The sequence below is a fragment of the Heptranchias perlo genome, chromosome 30, assembly GCF_035084215.1.
Source record: "Heptranchias perlo isolate sHepPer1 chromosome 30, sHepPer1.hap1, whole genome shotgun sequence".
Classification (NCBI taxonomy): Eukaryota; Metazoa; Chordata; class Chondrichthyes; order Hexanchiformes; family Hexanchidae; genus Heptranchias; species Heptranchias perlo.
In genome coordinates this window covers 11,762,315-11,788,135 of record NC_090354.1, presented here as the reverse complement: position 1 = coordinate 11,788,135, position 25,821 = coordinate 11,762,315, and the positions used below count along the sequence as shown (strand labels likewise).

Below are 25,821 nucleotides of genomic sequence, written 5' to 3'. Positions count from 1 at the left end.
TGAAATAGTCACCTGGGGAAGTCCCAAATGTTCTGAGCACTGGCTGTGCCATGTTCACCACTGAGTAAAACCATTCATCAGAGCCAATTTAATCTAGTTTTGCTACCTGCTCAGTTTTGGTCTGGTTTCTTAATATCATCAACAACAGCAACTTGCGTTTATATAGCACCTTTAACATAGTAAAACGTCCCAAGGCGATTCACAGGAGCGCAATCAAACAAAATTAATTGACGCCAAGCCAAAGGAGATATTAGGACAGGTGACACAAAGCTTGGTCAAAGAGGTAGGTTTTAAGTAGGGTCTTAAAGGAGACGTGAAATTTCAAGAAGGCCAAAAATCTGATTCTTAGAACAGAAATTCATTTTGTCCCATTAACTTGTGTCTCATCACCAAGGTCGTGATTTGTGTTTTTCATTGTAAGAAACGTGCATAAATTGTAAATTCAATCCCCAAAACATTAGGATGTAAAACGGGTGGTCGATCCGAACCCACCCTTTTCCCGCCGGGCGGGTTCGGATAAAAGTGGTCCCAGAATTAGATTTTTCCATTATCCTGTGCCCCATGATTTTTTTTTTGTCTGCAGAAAAGCAAACATCACGAAGTCACACAAGCATTGATCCCACTCTGTACATTATTCTGCTCCCTATCTGGTTTGGGCTTGGACAAAAAGGAGGCAACCCCTAGTTTATCATGATGTCTAGAGCTTTTAATTCCCACATGTAAATTTGTGAAGAAGCGGTTCTGCACGGTGCAGTTAGGAATCGAGCCTCGGGAACTGTGGTGTCGCCCCGTTTCACCAGTTCAGCTGCTTCCGTATAGACTGTGATTGGTTCTCTCGGGCATGATGTCGTTTGGACCTCAGCTCCTCGGAGTGTTTTGATGTCTCACCACAGCTCTGTGTTGTTGGAGATCTTGGACACGCTAACCTGAAGGAGACCTCGGCTCCCAATCTTTCATTGCACCGTTTGGACCGGGGAGTGAGGCTCCTCAATCCGTTGCAAATTTTTCCATCGCGTTACCACAAGGGCATCAAATCACCCCAGACAACGGAGAGAAGCGGGACTCTGAGCAAAAGAGAAACAAGAAGAGTTGTCAGCTGCACTTACTGCAGGCTTTGCACAGACTGCTGAAATCTATCTACTACTCGGCGAAAAGCTGAACTTGGCACCGTATTGCAGAGACATTGAGCTTTATAAAAGCTTTTACGAGGTTTGATTTGCTTTGACTGACCGCATTAAGTAGTCGTGTCTTTCTTTGCTTTTGTCTTTTGAGTGCCCGCGGACTGTTGAAAGTTTGTTGTTTGCTGAATGCCCGAGGCTGCAATGATGAATCGCAAAGGGATGGTGGCCAAGATCTTGTCCCGAATACGGACCGACTCTTTCAACAGCAATTACACTCTTGTGGGAAAGGAGTTAGGAAGGTAAGTGTTAAAGGGGCCCGTCCATCGGAAGTTTGCGGTATATTGATCTTAATTTCAGCCAGTCCACTTAGTAAATTTCCATTGTGTCTGAAATTCATCTTCATCGATCGCAGTAAATAAGACGTTGAGCCATCTCAAGAAACTGCCTCACCAGGGATAAAATGATGCACTGGTATCATTTTGCAGGGAATGCGGGGAGATTCAGAAAGTCTTTGTCGAAGAGACTTGTGGATCAATGTCATTTAATGTGACTGATGCTTATGTTTTGGCGGGGGGCATCTGCATGGGGGAAGGGCATAAAGTTTCTCCATTTAAAGTGTTGGTGTGACTAAAACAAATTGGAGGTTTTTCCCCCTATTTTTTTGGTGTTACTGTCTTCAAAGGGTTAAAGGGACTGCACTATGCGGAGTCTGGAGAAGTTGCATGGGTTTAATTTTGTTTTTAAATTTATGCAGCGCCAGCACATATAAATTACCCGTTCAATGTCTTAATTGCTATTTAACATTTTGTGCAGGCGTAGGTAATGAACACTTTAAATGTACCTGTGGCGCTTTACTATTTTTAAATTATAGTTTGAGCATTACTTAATTGATATTGCAGTTCACTGTTTAAAAAAAAGACTCTGCTGGTCACTTTAGGCCGTGATGAATTATTAATAATTTATACATTCATTTTTGGATGAGTTTTATATGACAATCCTGGGTTTCATCACGCTACTTGTCAAGTGAGCTTCAGAGAATTTGTTTTTCTAGGTTGAGGACAAGGAAGAATATAAATGTAACCTTTCTGTCCATTACAAGCAGACTGTGCAAACTGTGCACCGGATATTCAGATTTCTTTCAATAGTTACTTAAAGAACACATTTTCCGATGGATGCTCAAACCAATGACAAACTGCAGCGTTAAACAGTGATTTATAATATTCTTTTGCAGGGGAATTGATGGTCATTTCACTATCTGGAGTATATTTTAAATGCACAATATTTTCTATGTATTGACCTTTTGGAGGAAAAAACCCTTTTGAATTCAGATGTAATTCAAGTTTCCTGTAGATATTTGCTCAGGTGCTATTTTGTGCACTTCTAAATTGCACTAATTTTCCACATGATTCAGTCTCTTTGATATAACCCCTAGGGTGGTGAATGCCAAAGTCATTTCTGAATCCAAATTGATCGAAGTTGTCTGCGGGATATTTATGAACTCACTGATTGATTCATCTGCAGACAGTGCCTGCATACACATGGGACTAAATTGCACCTTCAGGTGTCTTGATTGATGGCTTATGTTTAGTAGGTCAGACAACCTGAGATGTACTTCTGAAAGTCGGGGATGCTGTCCAAATCTCGACTTTGCATTTGCAGATCCCAAAAATAGATGTGAATCCAGAATGTGGAATTCTTTTATAGTTTTACAAATAATTGGTAGCCTTTTCTGAAGAGGCAGCATCACAGAATCTCATTGCTTCCAGTGGCCTCTCTTGCCAGTATTGCTAACATTTAGAAATCCTCCCTTCCCCAGGAAAGCTAGTTAACCTGTAAAGTAACAATGGTTAAGCAAAATTAACCAGTGTGTACTGTCAATCCATCCATCACCTCCATGAACATTTTCTCCTTTATAGTTATCATTAAGGAGGAGATTATTATATAGATTAAGAACAGAGTCTTATTGGGTAATTCTGTTAAGATCCTGAGTGGCTGGGATGAGATTCATTGATTTCCCCAACCCCACTTGCTAGGCCTCACAAGAGAACAATGAGTTAGAGAGCAATGATGGAGAATCTTTATTGGTTCTATTATTATGTGTATACAGTAGGGTTTTTCCTGTTAGAAGCAACTAACAATGAGCTAATATCAAATTAGTTCATCCAGTTCTATGTGGTGATTCCCTCCAGGATCTGATTATGAATTGTGTAAACTGGATAAAATAAATGGTAATAGATTATTGGGTAAACCTAATCTGAGGATTAGTTTGCTGTCAGTTTTCCATTTATTCATCTGAAACTTGGATGCTTATGTGTTTGAACTTATCTCAAAATCAATTATTGCATCTGTAGTACACTCTATAGTGGAAGTTATCTCCTCCCTCCCCCCCCCCCCCCCCCCCCACTCCATCGCAAAGTATTTTTCCCCACGTTCCCTGAAGATTCTGAATCTCACTGGGATATGGTTCCATGCATGATGTGCAGACAGCCATCCAATACCTCACTCACGTGACTGTTTTTCACCTCTGAGCCTCAACAGTGGGCATTGGTGAGCTATTTGACAGTGAAGGGCATTGCAACTGAGACCTTCCCTGTCCTCACTGCCACCAAATATCCAAGCTTGCACATTTTCCTACAACAATTCCCAGTCAGTGTGGCTGAGTACCACAAGAAAAGCAGTACTTCTAACAAGAACCTTGAACCCATCTCAGGCCTCTGTGATTAATCCAGTGGAAATAATTTTCCAATTTAAAAGAACAAGTCCAGCAATAATTACACAATGTAAGAGTTGTCCTGTCTGTGCACGTCTCTCAAAATTGAAGTGTTTGTTAACATCTTATAAATGATTGCTATTAGGACGCACCAAAAAAAAGATGTAACAAGTAAAATCTAAAAGGATCTAAAAAAAAAATCTGTGCATTAATTGTCACTTCCTGAGCTACAGTGTAATGGAAGAACAAAGGCAAAGCATGGATTCTGCCTTTTTTAAGGGGGTTGTATTATTTTACAAAAGACTCTTGCAAAATAGGAATTGCACAGCTGGGAATGTACAGCATGGTGGTTTTGGAGGCTTCAGTAACTTCTACAGTAAAAATGTAGCTGGAAAGTTTCAAGGATGCTGACTATTATTCACCTTTTTGCAGGATGACACATCCTTTAAAATGATCTGTATTTGTATTAAGGGGCTGAAATACCCCCATTTTCTGTGCAAATTTAAAAAAAAAATCAATTTCAGGTTTTATGTCTCAGGATTAAAGTTATCCACTGGTGATTTATTTTACTTGTGATCAGACTGATTTAAGAGCAAATCTGACTGAGACTGCAGTAGAGCTTGTGTATAACCAAAGTGCAAATCAGGACTTTAATCATTGCAGAGATTCACTTGAGGACAATGTACTTTTACTTTGCTTTCGTTAGCTCTGTGAATAAATCTGAGAGAGAAAATCTTTCAGAACGTCTTACCGCAACTTTCTTTCTTGTAACTCTAATCTCTCAACAAAAGTATGGGCAACGTGCTCCTAAATTAAATGGAACTTTTAACATGAACTCCAGAACAGAGACTGCCACAGAAGAATAATGTTATTTACTAAATTGAGACAAAATGTCTGGTGAAGGTTATTAACCTACAGAAGAATATTACTGAAGAAGGAAAGCCAGTTGTGTTTCTGGAGTACAGCCTCTTAATGGTAGCAGGGCCTGAGAAGTCTTACATTATATAGCTACAGGATTCCTTCCCATCCCCATGATCTGTGTTATCCTCCACTCAAGTTCTCTATGTTGGAGCAATCCCCAGACCTGGAATCTGCAGAGACACTGCCAGCTGTCAGCTTAAGATCAGCCGCAGATTTCCTGGTCCGACCTAGGCATTATGCCAGAACAGCTCCTGTATCTTCCTGCCTCTGAGTGCAAAAGCAGGTCCCTGCAGATGAAGATGTAAATCTAATTAATCTAATTAAAGTAGAATTGTAGCCTTTATTCATCCTACATCCTAGAGATTAAAACAAGTAGCTTATAAAGTTAAGTACGAATCAGTAATATTATCACCACTACAGTAGTTGATGATTGTGTGCACTAACTTGTATTTTTATTAGCTCCTATAGCAGGAAATTAGATTTTCTGCTGCTTTTAGTTGATTAATTTTCCAAAATTCGTCATTCATGCTATTTTTAACTCAGCTGCACATACCTCTGCCTAGGAATTAACTAACGCTTTCATGAAGATATGTACTGGTTTGTATTGTATTACATAGTCTCTTACCTTTTATTCAATCAATGCAGTTTTAATCTTGCTCATTGTTAAACTCTAGCTAGTCCTGTTCAGACCCAAACAAGAGGTAGAGCTATTGCTCCCGCAAGCTTGCAGAGGGAAAAAAACTTGAATAAAGCCCTATTTGTGCCATCGCTGCAAATTAGCATCTGTTGTTTTGAAGTTTGCTGTTGATGAACACTAAATAGTAAAGGACAGAGGATGTCTGTGAATGTCCTGCTGGAGTGAAGGGCTCCCTATTGTATCTTCCTATTGGGATGTGCTGTAAGGATTCATTTACATTGAAATATAGTGCCCTGTTTGGTATTGCAAAGAGATGTGGGATTGGTTTCCTAGTTTGCTGAATCCAACATCCTTTTGGAATGCTAAATGATTCATTACAGTTGAACTCTGAATTGTCCAAGATCCAAAGGGTCTCACTCCCAAGGCAAATGCAAGTTTGGGAGTGCGCTGGAAGGGAGATTGGCGAAAAGGCGTGTGGAGTCTTTACTGAATCCCATGCATCAAAGAGTGTAGTTGCTGTCTGCTCAGGCTGTCCATTTTTACATCTAGCCATTTGTATCTCTGTCTCAAATGTTTCTCGTTTCCTGACTTGGCTAATGAAGATAACCAAGGTTTAAAAGATATTTTAAAAACAAAACCATTGTGCACACAGCTGCATTGCTCACACATGCGCAATGACTTTCTGAAAAAAAACTTTTTTTTTCAAAGCTCATTTCTTCAGCTGCTCCCTGTGTAGCAGCCAGTGAGAGTCGGGAAAAACATCGGACGATAATGCAAACCCGCCATAGGATCGAGGGAATGGACTAAGGAGGTGATGGCCATGTTCAAATACACCTGTGAGCTCCCAAAACCACCCCTGATAGAATTTGTTTTTTGCAGCCAGCAGGCACAAGGATGTCAAATTCAACAGGGAGTCTGCTGATCATTTTACGACTAAATGAACGGTAACTTTAATTACGATCATAAAAATCCAAGATTTAGTACAAAATCTCAATTGAGGAGAGTTTGATACAAATAGATAGTCAACAATAAAACAGATATATATACTTGTACATCATATTATTTGTGTAACAGGAATACAAATGCACAACTTCATCTGGGTGTCAAGTAGTCAGTTTGAAATATCTTCTACAAATGAACTCGCATGATACAAATGAGCACCAGACTAGAATCTGTTAACCACAGTCTGGGGCTGCGAAGTGAGGAATTGATATGCTGACATCAGACTGATACACAGGCTGGATACAAATCGTCTGCTGCGTTCTGTGGGAAAAGAAAACTCTGTTCAACACTGCCAGGCAGATCATTCAACACCTCCTTGTTGCACAAACAGAATCTGGGTAGATCTATGTCTGTACCCTGGGAGATCTCATTCATTGCAGCATGTTCTTGTTTCGAATTAAGTGCAATCTTCACTGGGGCTGCAGCTGATGTAGGCGTTAGGTCAGGTTAGCTGAATATTTACATTAGGCAAGAAAATTGAAATCTTCTGTCAAATACATTCTACAGTGCTATTCAGTGAAAACTTTCAGGGATATTAACAAAACACTACAGACAAGTGTGTGAGAAGTGTACTAAAGAGCATTGTTGTTAGGCTGGGCCTTCTGCAGAGAGGTTTGGTTCCTGGGACAGCCAGTGTCACAGAACCAATGTGACTATTGGTGGGAAGCAGTTTGTCCTCTGATAACGTCTGTCTGCTGCCATGTCAGTATTTTTCCAAAATGCTTTCATTTAAACCTCTCCCTCCTCTCCTGAGATGATAACTCAAACAGGAGTGCAATTCCAAGGAGCTGTCAGCTCTCCGCATCTCTTTTAAAGCAGTCATTCTTCACGTGTCACCTTTAGAGAATGAATGATGGCAAGCTATTCAACCACAGGGGCCAACACAACTCACCTGATATTCCCACATATAACTCTCCATCAGGAGTAACTGGCTAGTGATTAGGAACTGGAACTGGAACCTGGGCCAGTTTTCCCTTCCCTTCCCTCCAGGTGACATTGGGAGCAATTGTCAAGCTCCACTGCTGGCCTGGCTGAGATTAGTTAACTCATCAGAGACAAAGGGGGTAAAATTAAACTTCAGTAGGAGCCCAAAGGATTATATCACACCAGGCAATGCAATTGCCCATTAAGCCATTGGGAAGCTTGAAAATGTGTTTTGCACATATATTTTTATTGTTGTATTTAAAGTTTAGTGGAATCTATATGTGAAGTAATGATGTCACTGTGCATTGAGTTATAGGCTCTTTACAAGACTTTTCACCTCACAGCTTTGCACTTTTAATAATATTTAAGATTGATACGTTATATAGATTGAAGAAGTTTTTGTCCCTCTGACTCTTTCGTGTCAAATGCAGTGAGATAGCGTCATTTGATCATTCATTCTGATCATAGCGTGAGCTAAGCCCATGGCAACTTTCAGGATGATAATGAAATACTAAACGCTTTAGCAATATTGCGTTCCTGTTCCTGTTAATAGGCTCATTGCAAAACTGCAATTGCTGCGCCTTGGACACATTATTGAGTCAGTCACTTAGTCAGTTTCCTGTTAATGAAATCAAACTATAAGCAGTCTGTTCTAGGCTAATATGCACATACGAGTCTTTAATGCATTAATATCCCCCCTCTTTGTCCTTTTCCCAGCCACCTGCATTGAAAATGTCTTGAAGACACTTGATTGTCACAGTGTTTGTTTGCTTTGCTGTGGAGATTTGAAGAGCAGCTGAGGAAATGCTTATCCTGAATGAAGTCACGCACTCCCACATGATGGCTTCCTTAGGGAGTACATGACCTGAAGAAAAGGATTAGATTTGCCATTCTTGGTTTCTTACTTTTTTTCTGAGATGCTTAAACAGTCATTAATGCAACATTGCACTCAAAATAATGTCTTTGCAGACTGTGCTATTATTTGTTAATGATAATGCCAGGGCTCCATGGTTAATTAATTGAGAGGTATGGTCACAGACTGGTTGCCATTGAAATATTTTGATTTTGTCTCTTTAGGTCTACATAGCACGATAATCTCTTCATTTTATCCTAACCATAATTTCTATGGATCAGTTTATGAATTGAAATGACAAGAGGGAATTATGGAAAGTTGACTATTTTATTTAGTATATATCATTGACTTAGTTAGAACAGGTCATATTCAGATGACTGTCGAAGTTATTGCTTGCAGCTCTCAAAGGGGTATTTTATATTATGGGTCACATCAAAGGGAAAGTGGCCTAAGGATACTGCTGTCCCAAATCTACCTTCAGATGCATTGTCGGTGTACCTGTGAGCCAGCGGGGAAGAGAAGCATAGGCACAGAACGGCCATGACAAATTGATCACTGTGCTTGTTCAACATAATTGTGTCATGACATCATCAACTAGTGACATCACAATCCACAAGACGTATATGGAACTGGGGCACACTCATGATGACATAACGTCATTAAGGCAGCCTGCCTGGATTGTGTTGCCACTAGTGCGGTGGTTTTACAAGGCACAGTTAGGATGATAGCAGGCACTAAGACCCAAGTGGGATAAAATCATGTCTTCTTGGCCACCTGCTGTGGGAGACCCGGGCTACGGGAGCCAGTGGCCAAAGAACAATGTAAAAGCAGCTAAAGTTACATTAAGTACCACTGACCAGTTTCCCTCATTAACCTTCTGACCTTCCTTCAGCAAGTACAAAATGTGCTGGACCTTGTGTGTTTTCCATCCAGCTTTTTATCTAGTATTCATCCTGTGTACTTAGCCCCAGGGCACCACCGCAAGTTAATTGCGTAAGAAAATTTGCAGTAATTTAAGAGCAATCATATTTTTGTAATATGCAACTTAAAATGGGAATGGGACTTAATTTACCAGGACTCAATAAAATAGGTTTTGCCAGTCTGAAAATTTAACCTATATTGTCACCACACTCAGGTACTTTCCAGGGACAACCTAGAACAGCCAACTCAGAAACCTTAGCTCAAAGTCCCTTGTGTGAACAGGCTGCAGAAGTTTCTTCATCAGCACAATCTTTTACAATGCACATCTGTAAAATTGTTCCTTACAGGTTCCAAAGGCCAGAATTAATTCTTTAACCTTAATTCTATATGGGCAGATGTGATTGGTGGGACCAATATTGCCATATGTCTTGTAGTATCTCGCAAGCCATTAAATGACAGAGAACCCTACTCCTAAGTCAGTGGCCCTATCTCTTTGCATGTTATATCAACTCATATAATTGTATTTTAAATTGTCTCAGCATTGCAATATTTTCCAAATTTCACTCCAGTTGAATCTCGACTAACTGTATAACAAGTTTTGCAAGGACCATCTCCAGCCATTGGCAAAGGCAGTGGCCTCCAGGAAATAGTCAAAGGCAACATCTTTAAACAACGGTTCATATGCAGTTGTTTTAATGTGCAACTGCAGTGTAATCGGTAACAATGCAATAATGCACTGTAAAGGCAGCACTATTCAACCTTGCTGTCATTAGAAAAGTAACTTTATTGATTAGTGTCTATGAAGGGCCTGCAGAGCAACCATTGTGCGAGGACCTACATGGTCAATTAGTTGTGCAGTTTCAGTGTGCAGCCTGTGTCAAAATATTGCTGTTGGGGGTGGGGGGAGGTGGAGAGGGATGAGCAGCTCAGGGTATCTGAGGTTTCACAGCAGTATTTCCATGTTTTGTTAGTGTGTGTGTGAGAACATGGGATCAAGAATTGGTTTCTTTAAGTTCAAAAAAGTCCTAATTATTTAGACTTGGTCATAAAAATAACTTTAATGGTTGAAAAATCTAAAGCCAGGCTGTTTTTCTCAGTTTTCTCAGTTTTGTCTGTTCATGCTGATGATCACAAAGCATTAATAATTGTTTAGTGCTTGGGTAGCTAAACATTAGGTTTTACCAAACTCTTGTTCAAACAAGTATTGAGCCATGAAATGTGAATATGTTGAGTGACTGTATACATGTATGTTCTGCATGAGCTCTCCTCTCAAGGCTTTGCAGAGTCTTTGTTACGTTTGCTATGCAAAATGTGATCATCTTACAAATGATGCACCCCTTTCCCTCGCATGAATAAGCTCACTATAACCACTTTTACATGGGAGTGCTGTTAATGGCAGGCTGGTGATATTCCCACAGTTAATGGTGAGTATGTTGGTACTCCCTATTGTAAAGCACAAGATCTCTGCAGTCCCAGTGGTGTTGGAGACCCGTATTTTCATGGCTCCCACATTGGTTGTCCACTTAAACACACAGAGGTGATTTTTTATTTCCTTTTTTCAATCAATCACATGTCACTGGCCTCCAACAAGCCTTGAGCAGCAGTTGGAAGAAAGGTAAATGCAGGAAAGTGGGGCATGGAGCTCACAGGTTTCCATTTGAACTCTGCTACATAGGATCGCTGCGTAAACATGCAAGTATCATGTTGGGGTCTGACCTCAGTTTATTTAAATATCCCTATCCTCGTCCCTTCTCCCTGTTTCTCGTGTGCATCTGCCTTCCCACTCCCAAGGGCTGTTATATCCCAATCCTGCAACTTGACCTTGTCTGCATTTATGAAAGTTTCTCATCTTTGGAACTCTGAATCTGTACTTTAACTGGCACCGCTTTGTCATGAGGCACCAAGTAATGCAGATTCTGTTAATTTAATTATGAAAGCCGGGTGAAGTAAAAGGACTTTAAACTTCAACCACGGAAGCCCAGTTACAAAATAGGGACTGTCTGGATTGATTGGAAACTATTTATTGTACTGTACATTAGATCATTGCAACACTACTATTGACATTATAGAGTAAACACGGTATAGACAAAATGGAAATATATATTACATTTTTCTTACAGCTTTATTGAGTAACTGTTCAAAGTGTAGATATTTGACATTAATACAACTATGTTATTCAAAGGTGTTATTCAGAGGTGAACTTACACAATCATGTCATCTCAAGCACTTGTTCATTCTGAATGGATGTTAAGGGCAATGGGATGACATCATTCATGGCAAACACGAAATTCGTGACTTCCCTGTGCCAAATGTGATGCCATGTGTCATTCTCCCCGTGCTTTTGGGATTGCTAGATACAGCAAAAAGGGGCCAGAACTCTTCCTCTCCCCATCCTCACCTTCAGATTGGAAACTTAGATTAAGCAATTCTGTAATCCCCACACGCTTGATTGGAGAAGAGGGTTCAGGCGCCTTCTTGCCTGATTAGAAAAGGCGACCAAGACACCTCAATCCTTCCTCTCTGGTGTAGAAAAGGGGACTTAGCCCCGTTTGAGCACAAAGTGTATCTGGGGCCTGCAGAAATTATTTTTTCTTAAACTACAATGGACTATGGATGAATAGCTATTCCATGGTTTTGTACATTATTCTATTTTACTTTCTAATATTCCGCATTGGAAATGCCTAGTTAACCTTTTCTTTGGGTATGCTGTATGGGAGATGTGTATTTTTAAAAAGCTACAGTTAATTGTTTCTCCACCTTTGCCTGAGCATGTAAAGAACTACTATTTCCCAAACAAGGTATGAATCCATTAATGCTTTATCATTTCTACATGTAGATGGTACAGAGGTTGGTGTTGGCATCAAATGGCACGAACACAAAAGTAATCAAAAGATCTTATCAAAATTCTTATCTGCCAATGGATGCTTATGTTACAGGAGATTACATTAACAACATAGTCTTATCATTGCCCAATGTAGCCTGTTATAAAGATTGAGCAATCTTCCTTGTCACAGCACAAACATGAAGATTCAATTTTTAACTCTAAAATACCTCAGGCTGTATTTCTATTTTGTATTCTTTATTTCAAATTTATTCTCCTCCTGATGGTGCTGAACCTGTCCATAGTTCCATGGTGCCTGTAGCCCTTCAGTATCTCTTCCGTGTGCCCATTCTTCATGTACAAGTCTAGACAGTGAGTGCCAGCTCTCTGGTCAAGGGCATCACACTCAAGCACTTTCCTGTTCTCACCTGATGTCCACACATGCACTTTTCAGCAGGGATTACTGGATTACAGACAGGATCAGGAACTCTATCTGTGTTTTTTCCCCCTTTGCCCTTCTTTCATCACCCAGGGGCAGTAAGGCCAATTTGGTATCATAGAAATTTATGGCACAGATGGAAGCCATTCGTCCCATTGTGTCTGTGCCAGCTGAAAAAGAGCCATCCAGCCTAATCCCGCTTTCCAGTTCTTGGTCCGTAGCCTTGTTATCCTAACTGCTGCCCCAGTGAAATCAGCTAACTTAGCTCAGAGTGGGGGGGGTGGGGGTGGGGAGGAGTGTAATTTTAGCCCTACCCACCTGCCTGACTTTCCGCAGGCCGGCAACCTCTTCCCACCCAGGTGGGAAGTGGACCATTGTCATGGTAATAAAGGTTAAATTATTGCCGCCTCATGCTGCTGCCAGGCAGCTGGGAAATTATGTCGCCAGTGCAGTTTCCCGCTTCAAACCTGCTGGGATTTAAAATCCACTTCTGGGAATCAACTGGGGACCACCTCTTCTGAACGGGTTGAAATATCGTTTTAGCATTGTTTCCATTAAAAATATCTTTTTGACCTTTGCTAAAAAAAAGCTCCTTTTGTTACCTCCTCAGTATTTCCACAAAGGTGATTATTTTACACTCGGCCAGTATTTCCAGGCTGACAGTGTTGACGGTTATGTTTATAGAAACATTGCTTGACAGTTCTTCATTATTTCCATCGGGGCCTCTTTCCATTCCTTGTCAGCATCTCCATCCCAAGCGTGCATGACTATCCATCTTTGTGGCATTAATTTTAATACAGTAAAATACTTTAATGACATAAGGCACTGCTACTGTAATGAAGACTGATGATGTTATGCTTAATATATTAAACAGATGTCCTGGGTAATTGGGGGCTCATGTCCCTCTTCAATAAAGCACACTGCATGAGTAGTCCAATTACAACTTGGGTTTACTTCAGACTTCGAGCAATATGCATTCATGTTAATTATCTAAAACATTTTGCTCTTGGAAAGAAAACAGTTTCACAAGCTGGTAAGGACAAAGTCAAATGAGGATGTGTGAGAAATATTGGTCACCATCAGTCATGCCCTGTACACTCAGATCTCAGATATATTACATTAAATTGGTTTATTAATCCCTCTAAAGGGAGTCCCCTTGTAAATTTGTACTCTGGAGAAGTATAATGGTGTTTATTTCAAAGCAGAAATCACCAAGGACACAAAGATGCCTATGCTGCCCCTATCAGGCTATGCCAGAATCTGTTGGTGCTGAGCCTGCCAGTCTGCATCATACCTGCTGGGGCAGTCGGGCAGTATCAGAATCTGCTGGTGCTGTCAGGCTTTGCTAGAGGCTGCCTGTTTTGACGCTGTAGATAGGAACAGGAGTAGGCCATTCAGCCCCTCGAGCCTGTTCCACCATTCAGTTAGATCATGGCTGATCTGTACCTTAAATCCATCTATCCATCTTGGCTTCCTTACCCTTAATACCCGTGCCTAACAAAAATCTATCAATTTCAGTTTTGAAATTTTCATTTGACCCCCAGCCTCAACAGCTTTTTGGGGGAGAGAGTTCCAGATTTCCACTATTCTTTGTGTGAAGAAGTGCTTTCTGACATCACCCCTGAATGGCCTAGCTCTAATTTTAAGGTTATGCCCCCTTTTTCTGGACTCCCCCCACCAGAGGAAATAGTTTCTCTCTATCTACCCTATCAACTCCATCAATAGAAATTGTCTGTAAAATTCTGATCTGGTTTCATTTTGACATGGTTCTAACCTGTTGCTTCAGCTTTCCTCAGACTGAGTAACTCTGGGTTCAAGTCCCTCTCCAGATCTTGAGCACACAATCTAGAAGGACTCTTCATTGGAATACAGAGGGAGTGTCGTATTGTCAGAGGTGCTGTCCTTTGGGTGGAAATTCAGGCGGGTTACCTGACAGGCGGGCGCTCCTCTCTGCCTAACTTTCCTCTTTGTCCTGTGTGCAGGTGATCCATTAGCAGTGAGCTCAGTGATCTGTAAAGACATCGATTAACCTAAGACAATAGCTCACTGCATCTAGAAATAACTACAGCAATAGCTAGTGTAGAATTATCATGGTATGTGTGATTTTATATTATTTCCCGTAAAGGCTGCTGAATGGAGTTGAAGTATAGATCTAATAGAATGGCGGAACAGGCTTGAAGGACTGGCCTACTCCTGTTCCTATGTTCATAATATGTTAGCTAATCAAAGGCTGTAATAAACGATGAGTGCAAAGGTCAATCAGTTTTATAAGTGCCATTTGAATGGGCTTAATTTCCATTGCTTGTTATCGTTTCACATTTAGATAATACAAAATTCATTGTTGATTGTCACAACAGTGTAATGTTACAAGAATGTTTTCACGTGAGCCAGCCAGTAATATCTTTAAATCAAATACCCAGGTTTTAAGACCCTAAAACTCACACAATGATGGGACCTGATTTGGCCTGATGCTGGGATCTTGTAATGTATCTTGTCCCTTTCGGTTATGTGACAGTCACAATACAAGATTTGGCGATTACAGTTGTGCTGATACCAAAACATGCCAGTGGGATATGGGACAAGTGATTCAGCGCTGTGCAACATTCTTCAAGACATTTCAACATTTTCCATGTGAAGCACAGTTTGCTGCTTGGCTACTACAATTTAGCATTAAAAAGTTACAAAAGCAGTGAAAATGCTGGTATCTAAGTAATTGTAATAAAAGATACAAACTGCAATGGGAAAGCTTGGGAATAGGAGGGAGGACGAAACCAGATTCAATGTCCAACACACTCCCTGTTGTTCTTTGTTTCAGTAAACGACAGGCATGATGGACCAGTTGGCCTTTTCCTGTACTTTGTTTCCATCTGTTCATAAGCTCTGATATTGCCAATGTACATTGAGCAGAAACGTCCACTAACAGATAAATGACTCATACAGTCACTTCACAGTAACTAAAGGATCACAACTCATTAGAACGCTAAGCCCTTCACAACACAGTGGTTATGTGATTCAGGGTAATGGCCATCCTAAAGAATCTTGTTTCTTTCTTTGAAAGCCATGCAAAAAAGTGGGTTATACCAACAGGTGTGTTATTGTGGTATATTTTAGATGGTTTCTCTGTTAGTAAGAGAGCTGTAAGCAATGTAACTTTATTTCAGAAGGTTTAGTGCATTAGAGTGTATTCTACTGAGAGATGATTTTGAACTTGGAAGGCCCAACATGGACCTTCCCACTCATTGAGATCTAAACCAAATACCTTATGGACCATATTAAGTCCCCTTTAGATCGTCAGAGCATGTTTTCATTTTGAACAGTGGGCAGCCTTTCCCTACCATGCTGCATTTTAAACAAGTGAACACGATGGGAACAGATGCTATTCATATAGCACATACTTTAAACTGGCTGAGCTCTGTAAATGTTCAACAAACATCAAGCACTAACCGCAGCAGTAAACCTGAGGTTCTGTTAAAAGGGTTAACTGAGAATGAATCCAAATGCCCCATGGGAAGAATTTTAGCAAGGCATTTACACAACCTGTCTTAACTAATTCCAGTACGTGTTAGCCACAAATTAATTTGCCCTGTCTCCTTCATATGCCATCTTGTGGGGTCTATAAACTGCCACTAACTTTCATGTGAGACATAAATTACACTATTTTATAGTGTGAAGCCAGAGCTGTGCTGTGGTTCTCCCTGTGTCTGTTGTATCTCACTAGAATTGCCAACACAGGATACTACTTTTTTGGGTTGGGGGAGCCCAAAATGTGTTTTGTATCAAAATATCAAATAATTCTAGTCAGCCATGAAATACTTCTTGTTTCTGTGAGTTATAAAAGCTACAATGGTTTCTTGAGACTCCATTATCGTAAGAATAGGAACAGGAGGAGGCTGTTGATCCCCTCGAGCCTGTTCCACCATTCAATTAAATCTTGGCTGATCGGCATAGATGAAGAATATGTGATTTTATATTAATAACTGATGAAACTGCTCTAGTTTATTTCTGTCTTCCTTCCCTTTATTCTTTTTTAGATTCTCCCCCCAGTTTTTAGATTCCCTTCTCCCCTCACCCCCCCTAACACACACCCTGCTTCTTCGTCCTTCTCTGAAGGAGGGAGGGAGGGACAAACATGTCAGAACACACAGCCCTCTGAGAGGTTCTTCCTCTGTCTGAGATACAGGTGGCATTCTATTCCAGCAAAATGGTCCAGATATTGTGCATAGCTTATGCTATTGAGGGCATATGAGGTTGAATGGTTTGTTTGTGAGTAAAATATATATAAAATAAGGGAACATTACATTCATGCTGTAGCAAGTGCAGTGACTACTATGAAACCAACCGTTCCCAGTAGTCCCCAGAGCTCCCTTTGAATTGAGACTGTCCTAGATTGTTTTAGAACATCCTTTCAAAACCTTCCTCAGCAGAACAATCTTCCTTTTAAGATTACTGACTTTAAAATAAATTTAAATGACTTAGAATTCCTCTTTGTATTCCAGTCATGCAAAGGTTGCCCTTTCATATGGCTTTTGCTTTTATATTTTGTATGTCTCATAAACAGTGCATTGTGTGTAAAACAAACAGTGACAGCTAATGACCTGCCTCAGCCTGTATTTATGGGGAGAAATGGAATGCAGGTTATAGGTGGCAAATTGCAACACACAACTGTTATGTGTCATCAATTTGTCACCAGTGGAATTTTACTGCCAAAGGTGAAGAAATGAATATTTTGGATTGGAGCCAGGAACATGAATCCTGCTGTGTGCAAAGTTTTATTAATTTGTTAGCGCTTCACAACAAGCAACACTTGCCACATTAACCAGATGGGATATAGTGGTGGGTTTGAGCTGATAGACATAGTGTTACTAGAAATGTCATTTGAGGTGCAAAAGAAATAGGTGTCAGACAGGAATTGATACCATCAAGGCCCCCTAGTATAAACTTGGGATAGAGGCGAAAGTTCAGAGATTTTGGGGGAGAAATTCAACCTTGTGTCTCCTGTTTTTTGGCCAAAAAATTGAGGTTGGAGGCACGGATTTCGGGTAATGATCTCTCTGGGCCCGATTTCTCCCGGAAGTGTGCCCGCTGCCAAATTGGAAGCTGGCAACTTCCAGGTATGCAGGGCGCCCAACAGGCATTAGGTGCCCGGCATATGCAAATAGGGGTCCTAACGCTGGTTTTAGGGCCCTGATCAAAATTAGTTATTAACTGGGTGGAGCTTGCGTTGCGTATTCTCCACCCAGTCGTTCGAGGTCCTTGGTGGCCTAACCAGTGGTCTTTAAAGGAACCACTGGAGGCCTCCGCCAAAAAAGGTAAGAAAAACTTTTTACAGTTTCATTTCTGTGGAGCCAGGAGGAGCAGGATTGCTCCTACTGGCTCTACAAAAATACTGCAGGCCACTGATGGCCTGGGCCCAACCCTCCTTGACTTCTTTTCTCCATTAAAACCCATCTCCGCTGCCTCCTCTACTCTAACCTCCAACAAAAAGTGCTAGGAGCTCATTGACTTCTTTGTCACTATGACCATCGATTCAGCTGCCACAGTTGCTTCCCCCCCAACCTCCCTTACCCACCAAGCCAAACCTCCTCCCAGGCTCCCACTTCCCTGAACCCGCGACTCTGGTTTCTCTCCCGTCTCCTGGCACGCCCTCTCCGAGCTCATCTTGTTCACAAGACCTATCTCCTTCACCCTTAACCCCGTTCCCATTCCATGCCCTCCCAACCCCCCCTCCCCAACTCTTTGATCCTCCGACTCTGGCCCTTTGTGCATCCCCCTTCCTTCACCCACCATTGGTGGCTGTTTCTTCAGCCACCAAGACCCCACATTCTGAAATTCCCTCCCTAAACTCCTCCGCCTCTCCATGTTCCTCTCTTCCTTTAGGACCCTCCTGAAAACTGATCTCTTCAACCAAACATTTAGTCACCCCTCTTTGGTTAATTTTTTCCTTAAGCCTCTGAAGTGTCTGGGGATTTTTTTTCTATGTTAAAGGTGCAATGTCAATGCAATTTGTTGTTGGATTCACCAAATGTTTACAATGAATCTGGCACCCACTTGACAATGAAAACTGACAGAATTCTGATGTAGAAGAACCAGTGGGCACATATGATGCAGGCCCAACTCCTCCATCACATCATTGTGCCCAACTTACTAATGATTCCAAAAATTAGCACAGCCAAAAGGAAAAATGTTTCAAATTTTGCTAAGTGTCAGATATTGTAATAACTAAACCCTGGGGTTTAGGACCAGGATGATCTGGTCCAAATACTGGAACCATGAGAAATCGAGCCTATGTTACTAGTTACAAACACAGGCTTTAGATCTGTAGGTGTGTGAATGTAGGTGGGGAAAGAAGTTTTCTACAAACAGAAGTGAGTGGGCAAATTTCCTCAAAAGTAAAATGTAATACATTGAGGCACACATCAAAATGTTGAGCTGTAATAAAATTTGAGGATTAAATTAGATGGGGCCCTTTCTAGACCAATCTGATTTGATTTCCAGTTTACGTCAATTGACTTGGCAAAAGCATACATGAGGAAATGGCATTCATCTTATTCCTCGCACCAGTTTATGTGAAAATTCCTTAAGGAAGTTTCTGTGCTTCAGACAAATTTACAGGGCTACAGGGAAAGATCACGGGAGTGGGAGCAATTGGAAAGCTCTTTCAAAGAGGTGGCACAGACATGATGGGCCGAATAGCCTCGCCTTGTGCTGTACCATACAATGATACTAGACTGGGAAACATGGTATATAATACATAATTTTCCTGATCTTCTCATTGGGTTTCTTGGTAAGAAGCTGAAGGAATCACCAATTAGTAAGTTGAAAGACCATGGGGGAGTGGGACTAGCTGGATTGCTCTTGCATAGTCTCGGCCTGGACTCAATGGGCCGAATGGCCTCCTTCCATGCTGTAACCTTTCTATGATTCTATTGACACAAATCAGTTATCATTGGATGACTATTCTCCGCAATAGCTGTTTGTTTAATTTCCATTCATTTATGTAGAATTCTCACATTCCTTCAACAATTACTATTAGTGATTAGTCACAGCCTTGACAATAAAAGTGAATTTTATAGCGTATAAATAAAACCCAAGTTATTTGCAGGCCCCTTCCTTGGACAATTGTAGCTCGAGCAGTGGGATTTGTAATCAACTAGATATCATCAACCCAACTTAATGATTCAGGTGCCAGGTCCTTTCTTTGTTCAAATAGCCTGTTATCAGAATTGCAGAAATGTCTACGGCAGCTTGCGTGCAACAGCTCTTAGTCACTTTATCAGCCTTGCACTATAAAGTCATTGTAGAATAAACTGCTCACGTATACATAACAACCTCAAGGTCTGTTAATAATCTGCTGGTCGCTCCTGTGCTTTTGAAGCTTCAGGAATGGGAGTTAACATCATTCTCAAGAATGATTAAGCAGCGTTTGTTCATTTTAACCCAGTTCAAATGAACCAAAGAGTGGGTTCGAATGAAACACTCAAGTTTGCCTTGTCTAGTGTGACTAGTTATTCACTTGCTTAGCCTACAGTGCAATAACAACTCAGTGTTAATCCTGTGTGGAGACAAACGTGGAATACCTACAACTGAATGAACAAAAAATATATAAATATATATATATATATATATGTACATTGATATATTTGAAGTGAAATATGTTTAATTTAAATTCAGTTTATTGTACATTATCCCCGAATACAGTTGATACCTAATGATTGAGCACTGTGTATGCACACTATATAAATCCAATGATAACTGATTTGTGTCAATAGAATCATAGAAAGGTTACAGCATGGAAGGAGGCCATTCGGCCCATCGAGTCCGGGCCGAGACTATGCAAGAGCAATCCAGCTAGTCCCACTCCCCCATGGTCTTTCAACTTACTAACTGGTGATTCCTTTAGCTTCTTACGAAGAAACCCAATGAGAAGATCAGGAAAATTATGTATTATATACCATGTTTCCCAGTCTAGTATCATTATATGGTACAGCACAGGACGAGGCCATTCGGTCCATCATGTCTGTGCCACCTCTTTGAAAGAGCTATCCAATTGCTTCCACTCCCCTGATCTTTCCCCGTAGCCCTGTAAATTTGTCTGAAGCACAGAAACTTCCTTAAGTATGCTTTTGCCAAGTTAATTGATGTAAACTGGAAATCAAATCAGATTGGTCTAGAAAGGGCCCCATCTAATTTAATCCTCAAATTTTATTACAGCTCAACATTTTGATGTGTGCCTCAATGTATTACATTTTACTTTTGAGGAAATTTGCCCACTCACTTTTGTTTTGGAGAAACCTTTTTTCCCCACCTACATTCACACACCTACAGATCTAAAGCCCTTGTTTGTAACTAGTAACATAGACCCGATGTCTCGTGGTTTCAGTATTTGAACCAGATCATCCTGGGCCTAAACCCTAGGGTTTAGTTAGAACTCAGTAACCAGATTTTACTCCTTGGTGGATTCAACTGCTACAACAACAACTTGCATTTTAATAGCGCCTTTAAGGTAGTAAAATGTCCCAAGGTGCTTCACAGGAGTGTTATCAAACAAAATTTGACACCAAGCCACATAAGGAACTATTAGGACAGGTGACCAAAAGCTTGGTCAAAGTGGTAGGTTTTAAGGAGCGTTTTAAAGGAGGAGAGAGAGGTGGAGAGGTTTAGGGAGGGAATTCCAGAGCTTAGGGCCTAAGCAGCTGAAGTGCTTAGCATACTAACCAGCTCCCAGAAACACTCTTTAAATGAGTCTTTCTGCTACAGTATGAAATTACAGTGAGTTGGCTCTATCCATGTATAATGTCATCAGGTGTTTAATATGACTGTAGGTTCAAAGTGTAATTAAGAGAACACAGTTTTTAAACACTAGTGTTTACATTTTTGTCAAATTGCTAACAAAGCTGTAAAATTGGATGTATTTTGGGTGCTTTCTTATTCACATCTCGAAACTTAGAAATATTTGTAAGTAGTGAACACTACACATTGGCGGGAACAGTTTGTGATCTATTCTTACAAGTATCCAAACAAACCTTTTTAAAAACCTAGTAATCAGGTGTCATTCAGAGATTAAGTCCGGGTGTGTTCAAAGGTGTGTCTGAAGAATTACCATTGTGTCCATTTTAAGGAGTGGTTAAACTGTTTGGTGCAGTAAGCTCTCCATATTCCCTAGCCATTTTATATCATATCAGAAACCAAGCATTTTGAATTGACAGTGGAATCTAGTGGCCCAAATGTGCAATGTCATTGATTGTGGAGCTAGCAATCCCCAGTGTGTACTACTGACCCCGCAATGCATAATGTGTACTGCATTACTGAGTAGTGCTCCTCAGCACTCTCTGGTACTTTAAACAGCTGATTAAATAGTTGCTCAGCCTCTCCTCTCCAATGTCCTGATCGGAGTATAAGTGCTATAAAAAGAATGTTAGCGCTTTTATTTTATTCTATTCATTGCTCTTGACTAAAAACTGTGCAGCACCGCTGAGCTGTTTAAAGTGCTGGTGAGCGTTGAGTGTCATACAGTTAACCAGTTAATTCGCTCTCTCAGGACAATTTAGCCTTACATATTCACAGGCAGATTAGTAGTGTCGCAACTGGGGCAATTGACTTTCAATAATGCGAAAGTGCCACTGAAGTAATCAGCACAACCAAACTGCAATCATTACTATGAACGATTGCAGTAGCAGATGGGTTCTAGTTTTGGAAAGCAGATTTTGATTGTTTTACGTGGTTGATCATTACAAGCAGTAATCAATATGGAATGTATGAATATATCCAACCCTTTTTAACCACTTAAAGCAGGATTAGTCCTTCAGATAGACTTCTGAATAGTCTCATGATTGCACCGCACTGTGGATACCTCTGATTTTATGCCTTTCTCCCTTGTGTCTACTCTGCAGCATTTTTACATTCCTGTCTTTCACTTTTGTAATTTTACCTCTGCCCATATTCTTGACTCTTCCCTCTCCCTTCATTATTTTACAAATATTCCTTTCAGTTCTATTCAATACACCTCTTCATTTGTTTCTATTAGTCCTGTTAACAACAGCCATATTGGTAGTAAATTGGCTGTCATAGAGGGTGCTTCTGGTGACAAAAACTATACATTTAAAGCACAAGGAAACTGAAGTATATGAAATTCAAACTAGTTCTGCGCTCACTAGCAGCAACACTGACTATAAGCGTATCCCCACATCCTGTTAGTTTAGCCGGATCTCTTATATTGCTAATATTCACTTAAATACAGCAACTTAGGGACCCAAAAATACTCTGATTCAAGCTAAGGTTTTAAGCTCTCATAAGCCGGATCATGAAACCCATACAATAACTGTTTAAAACTGGAAGATTAAAAAGTTAAACTAAGCTAAATTATTAAACGCAGTTGTAAGTATTAAGCAGTTTGGTACATACTGAGCAGCAAATAATTATTATTAAATTTTGACCGCGAGTCAAAATATTTCATTGCCAAGGATGTCAGCTTGGCAACTATTATCTTAAGTAAAAATATTGCCATCATGGCCACGATTGTCACTTCTCATTTTTAATTTGTCATTGACTGCTGGATACTTTCTTTTTTTGGCCTTTATGTGGAGCAATAAATGGAGGAAACGATCGTTTTCTGGTACTAGCCTTGCGAGTTCTGTCTTGACTGATCTTTTTGCCACATTTGGCTGACTCATACTGTACCGTTAGAGTGAAGACCTGAAAGGTTGGATGCCTGAACTCTTGGCATATTTTAGACCTGTGGTTGACATGACCACTTCTGCACCTTCTCGAGAATGCAGCAGCATTTCCAGCTCAAACTGTCACGTCACGTCACGGTTGAGAAATACATTCTTCAGTAGTTAACTTAGTAAAACCCAGTGATCTTCCTGATAGCCAGTTGTGATTATTTGGCTACCAAAATGTTTCCAAGTTTTAAACCTGGGGAAAAGATCTCCTGTTGCCTCCCTCCCAATGATGGATAATTGGGTGTGATAAAGAAGGGAGAAAATTTGGGAATTGGGGGGGTTTGGTCGGGGGTTGGGGGAACCAATAAATGAGTAAACGTTTGAACTATATGCAACAAAATCTCCTTTTACCAACTGTCTTCAGTATATCATAAAGTACACAAATGTTTTGTGACACCCTCCGCTTCCATGCTGTAAGGTCCAAGATATTTGGAAAGGGGCCAAGCCACCACATTCGACTGAACTTTAAAAAAAAAACTTTTAAGTAATTCAAAGGAAAAAATGTGTGGACTCCAGGGAATTTACTGCATTCCAGTGAAGCTCACATGCAATATTTTGAGATGTGAAAAAGGCAAAATGTTTGAGATGAAGATATTTTAATTTCCAGCAACTGCCATAATAATTGTGACAGAAACGCTGAGGTGAATTGCACAAGTAACATTTTGTGTACATCCTGAAAGTGTTATTCGTATTTTGCTAATTAAAGCAACTTATAAAATTGGAAATGAATGGTATCAAAAGACCATAAGCATCTCAAACTCTTTAATTATGTCTATAATTGAGGTCTAATATGCATGGCTGTTGGAAGTTTCCAGCTCATTAAAATAGCCATTGAAGTAAATGGGAAAAGATAATGTCTGTAACTGTTCAGTCATTTCTGGGCTTTTAACAAATTAAAATCAAATCTGCTTTTCTGCTGTCCATTCCTGAGGGTTTGGTCCAAAGGCACAACCACATATAAAGCATTGGTTTGGATGCAACCAGGGAAATTCCAGAATTTAGAGCAAGAAGACATGAACTGTATCAAAAAATGAGGAGAGCAGCACTTCTTCCTCATCTTTCCCAGTGGTTGTACAGATGTTTTGGCCTCATTTCTATTTCTTAGCCAGCTCAAACCAAATTTTACCCCATCCTGGTGTTCTTCTGATGCAGTCAGAGCTGGTCTTATTTACCCAACCTTCAAAACAGAAGGAGCACTTTGCCTCGATTATACTGTGCACGTGCACAATAGTTCCGCAATCAGGATTTAATTTTTAGCATTGTAGTATGTCAGAGGCAAAGTCATGCAAGCACTTTCAAGTTAGACATTCATAGTTTGTTGCATTTCTACCGTGACCTTGGAGACTGGCACTTTGTTGAGATGGGTGTTGTACTATTTATGCTACCAATAGTCCTGCGTTCAAAGTGTGGTTAGAGCAAGGGATCACCAGGTGAGATTTCAACTCTTCCAACTCTCAGATAGCGCCCTTGTTGAACATGATTCCTTATCTAAAGACAGCAGCTAATGATGTGGACATTTTCTTCTGCTCACAGGGGAAAGTTTGCTGTTGTCAAGAAATGCATGGAAAATGCCTCCGGAATGGAATATGCTGCCAAGTTCTTACGGAAGCGAAGGAAGGGACAAGATTGCCGCATGGATATTATTAACGAGATCGCAATCCTTGAGATAGCAAAAAACAACTCTCATGTGGTTGACTTGCATGAAGTATACGAGACGACTTCAGAAATCATCCTGGTGCTAGAATAGTAAGTAGAATGTGGGGATATTCTCCTTGTCTGCCAATGTGGAATATTTGAGTATTTTCTTTGTCAATGATATACACAACCTCAACTCTTAAAATGTGAGATCTCAGCATTTTCTGTTCTAAGTATAGAATTCCTGTTTTTAGGAAAATGTAAGGACTAATGGTTTTGTAACTGACCATGTGAAGCATGGCTTCTATGAGCAAAAAAATGCGTCAAATGTTCCGTTAATAAAACCCTTTTATCCAGGGCAGTGAGCAGTTGACCCCACCAACCTGTGTAACCAGTAACTTACGGACATTTTATCAGTAACTGAATACATGACACACATTTCTGAAAAGGTAATGCAGTTGATTAACCTGGAAGGGAAATGCCCTGTGTGCTTTACTTCGAAGAACCTGTAGTCTTGCCATTTCCACAAGGCAGTTAAAATGCTTATGGTAGCAAAATCTGATGGAAAGCTTGAAGTGACAAAGCATTCAAAACCACAGGGGTCATTCATCAGTTCTCATGTATGCAATTTGGAAAATCCATATCTATTTGAGTGTCATTTTTGCTCAGTGCAGCACACTCACCTCTGAGTCAGAAGATTGTGGGTTTAAGACCTTACTCTAGGATTTGACCACATAATCTAAGCTGATACTTCAGTTCAGTAATGACAGTAGTGCTGCATTGTCAGAATTGCTGTCATTTAGATGAAATGTTAAACGAAGGCCCAGTCTACCTGTGCAGTTGGATGTTAAAGATCCCATGGGACTACTGAAAGAACAGCAGAGAGTTCTCCCAGTCTCCTGATCACCATTAATCCATCACTCAACACAGATGAGCTGGTCATTTATCTCATTAGCTGCCCTGTAACCTACATAACAACAGTGACTACACTTCAGAAGTAATTCATTGGCTGCTAAACATTTTGTGATATCCTGAGGATGTGAAGAAGCTATATAAATGCAAGTTCTTTAGTTCGTTAACTGTATGCTGATTCACACCTAATTTATCTATATTCTG

At 40.4% G+C, this 25,821-nt stretch overlaps 1 protein-coding gene across 1 annotated transcript in view; it reads left to right on the top strand.

Annotated features, from left to right (window-relative positions):
• The first annotated feature begins 842 nt into the window (after positions 1-842).
• LOC137299907 (serine/threonine-protein kinase 17A-like) overlaps positions 843-25,821 on the top strand; it is a 53,946-nt gene continuing 28,967 nt past the window's right edge. The window contains exons 1-2 of the mRNA XM_067968903.1: positions 843-1,420; positions 24,604-24,816. Of these exons, the coding sequence (XP_067825004.1) occupies positions 1,308-1,420; positions 24,604-24,816 (326 nt within the window). The 5' untranslated portion in view covers positions 843-1,307. The remainder of the gene's footprint in view (positions 1,421-24,603; positions 24,817-25,821) is intronic.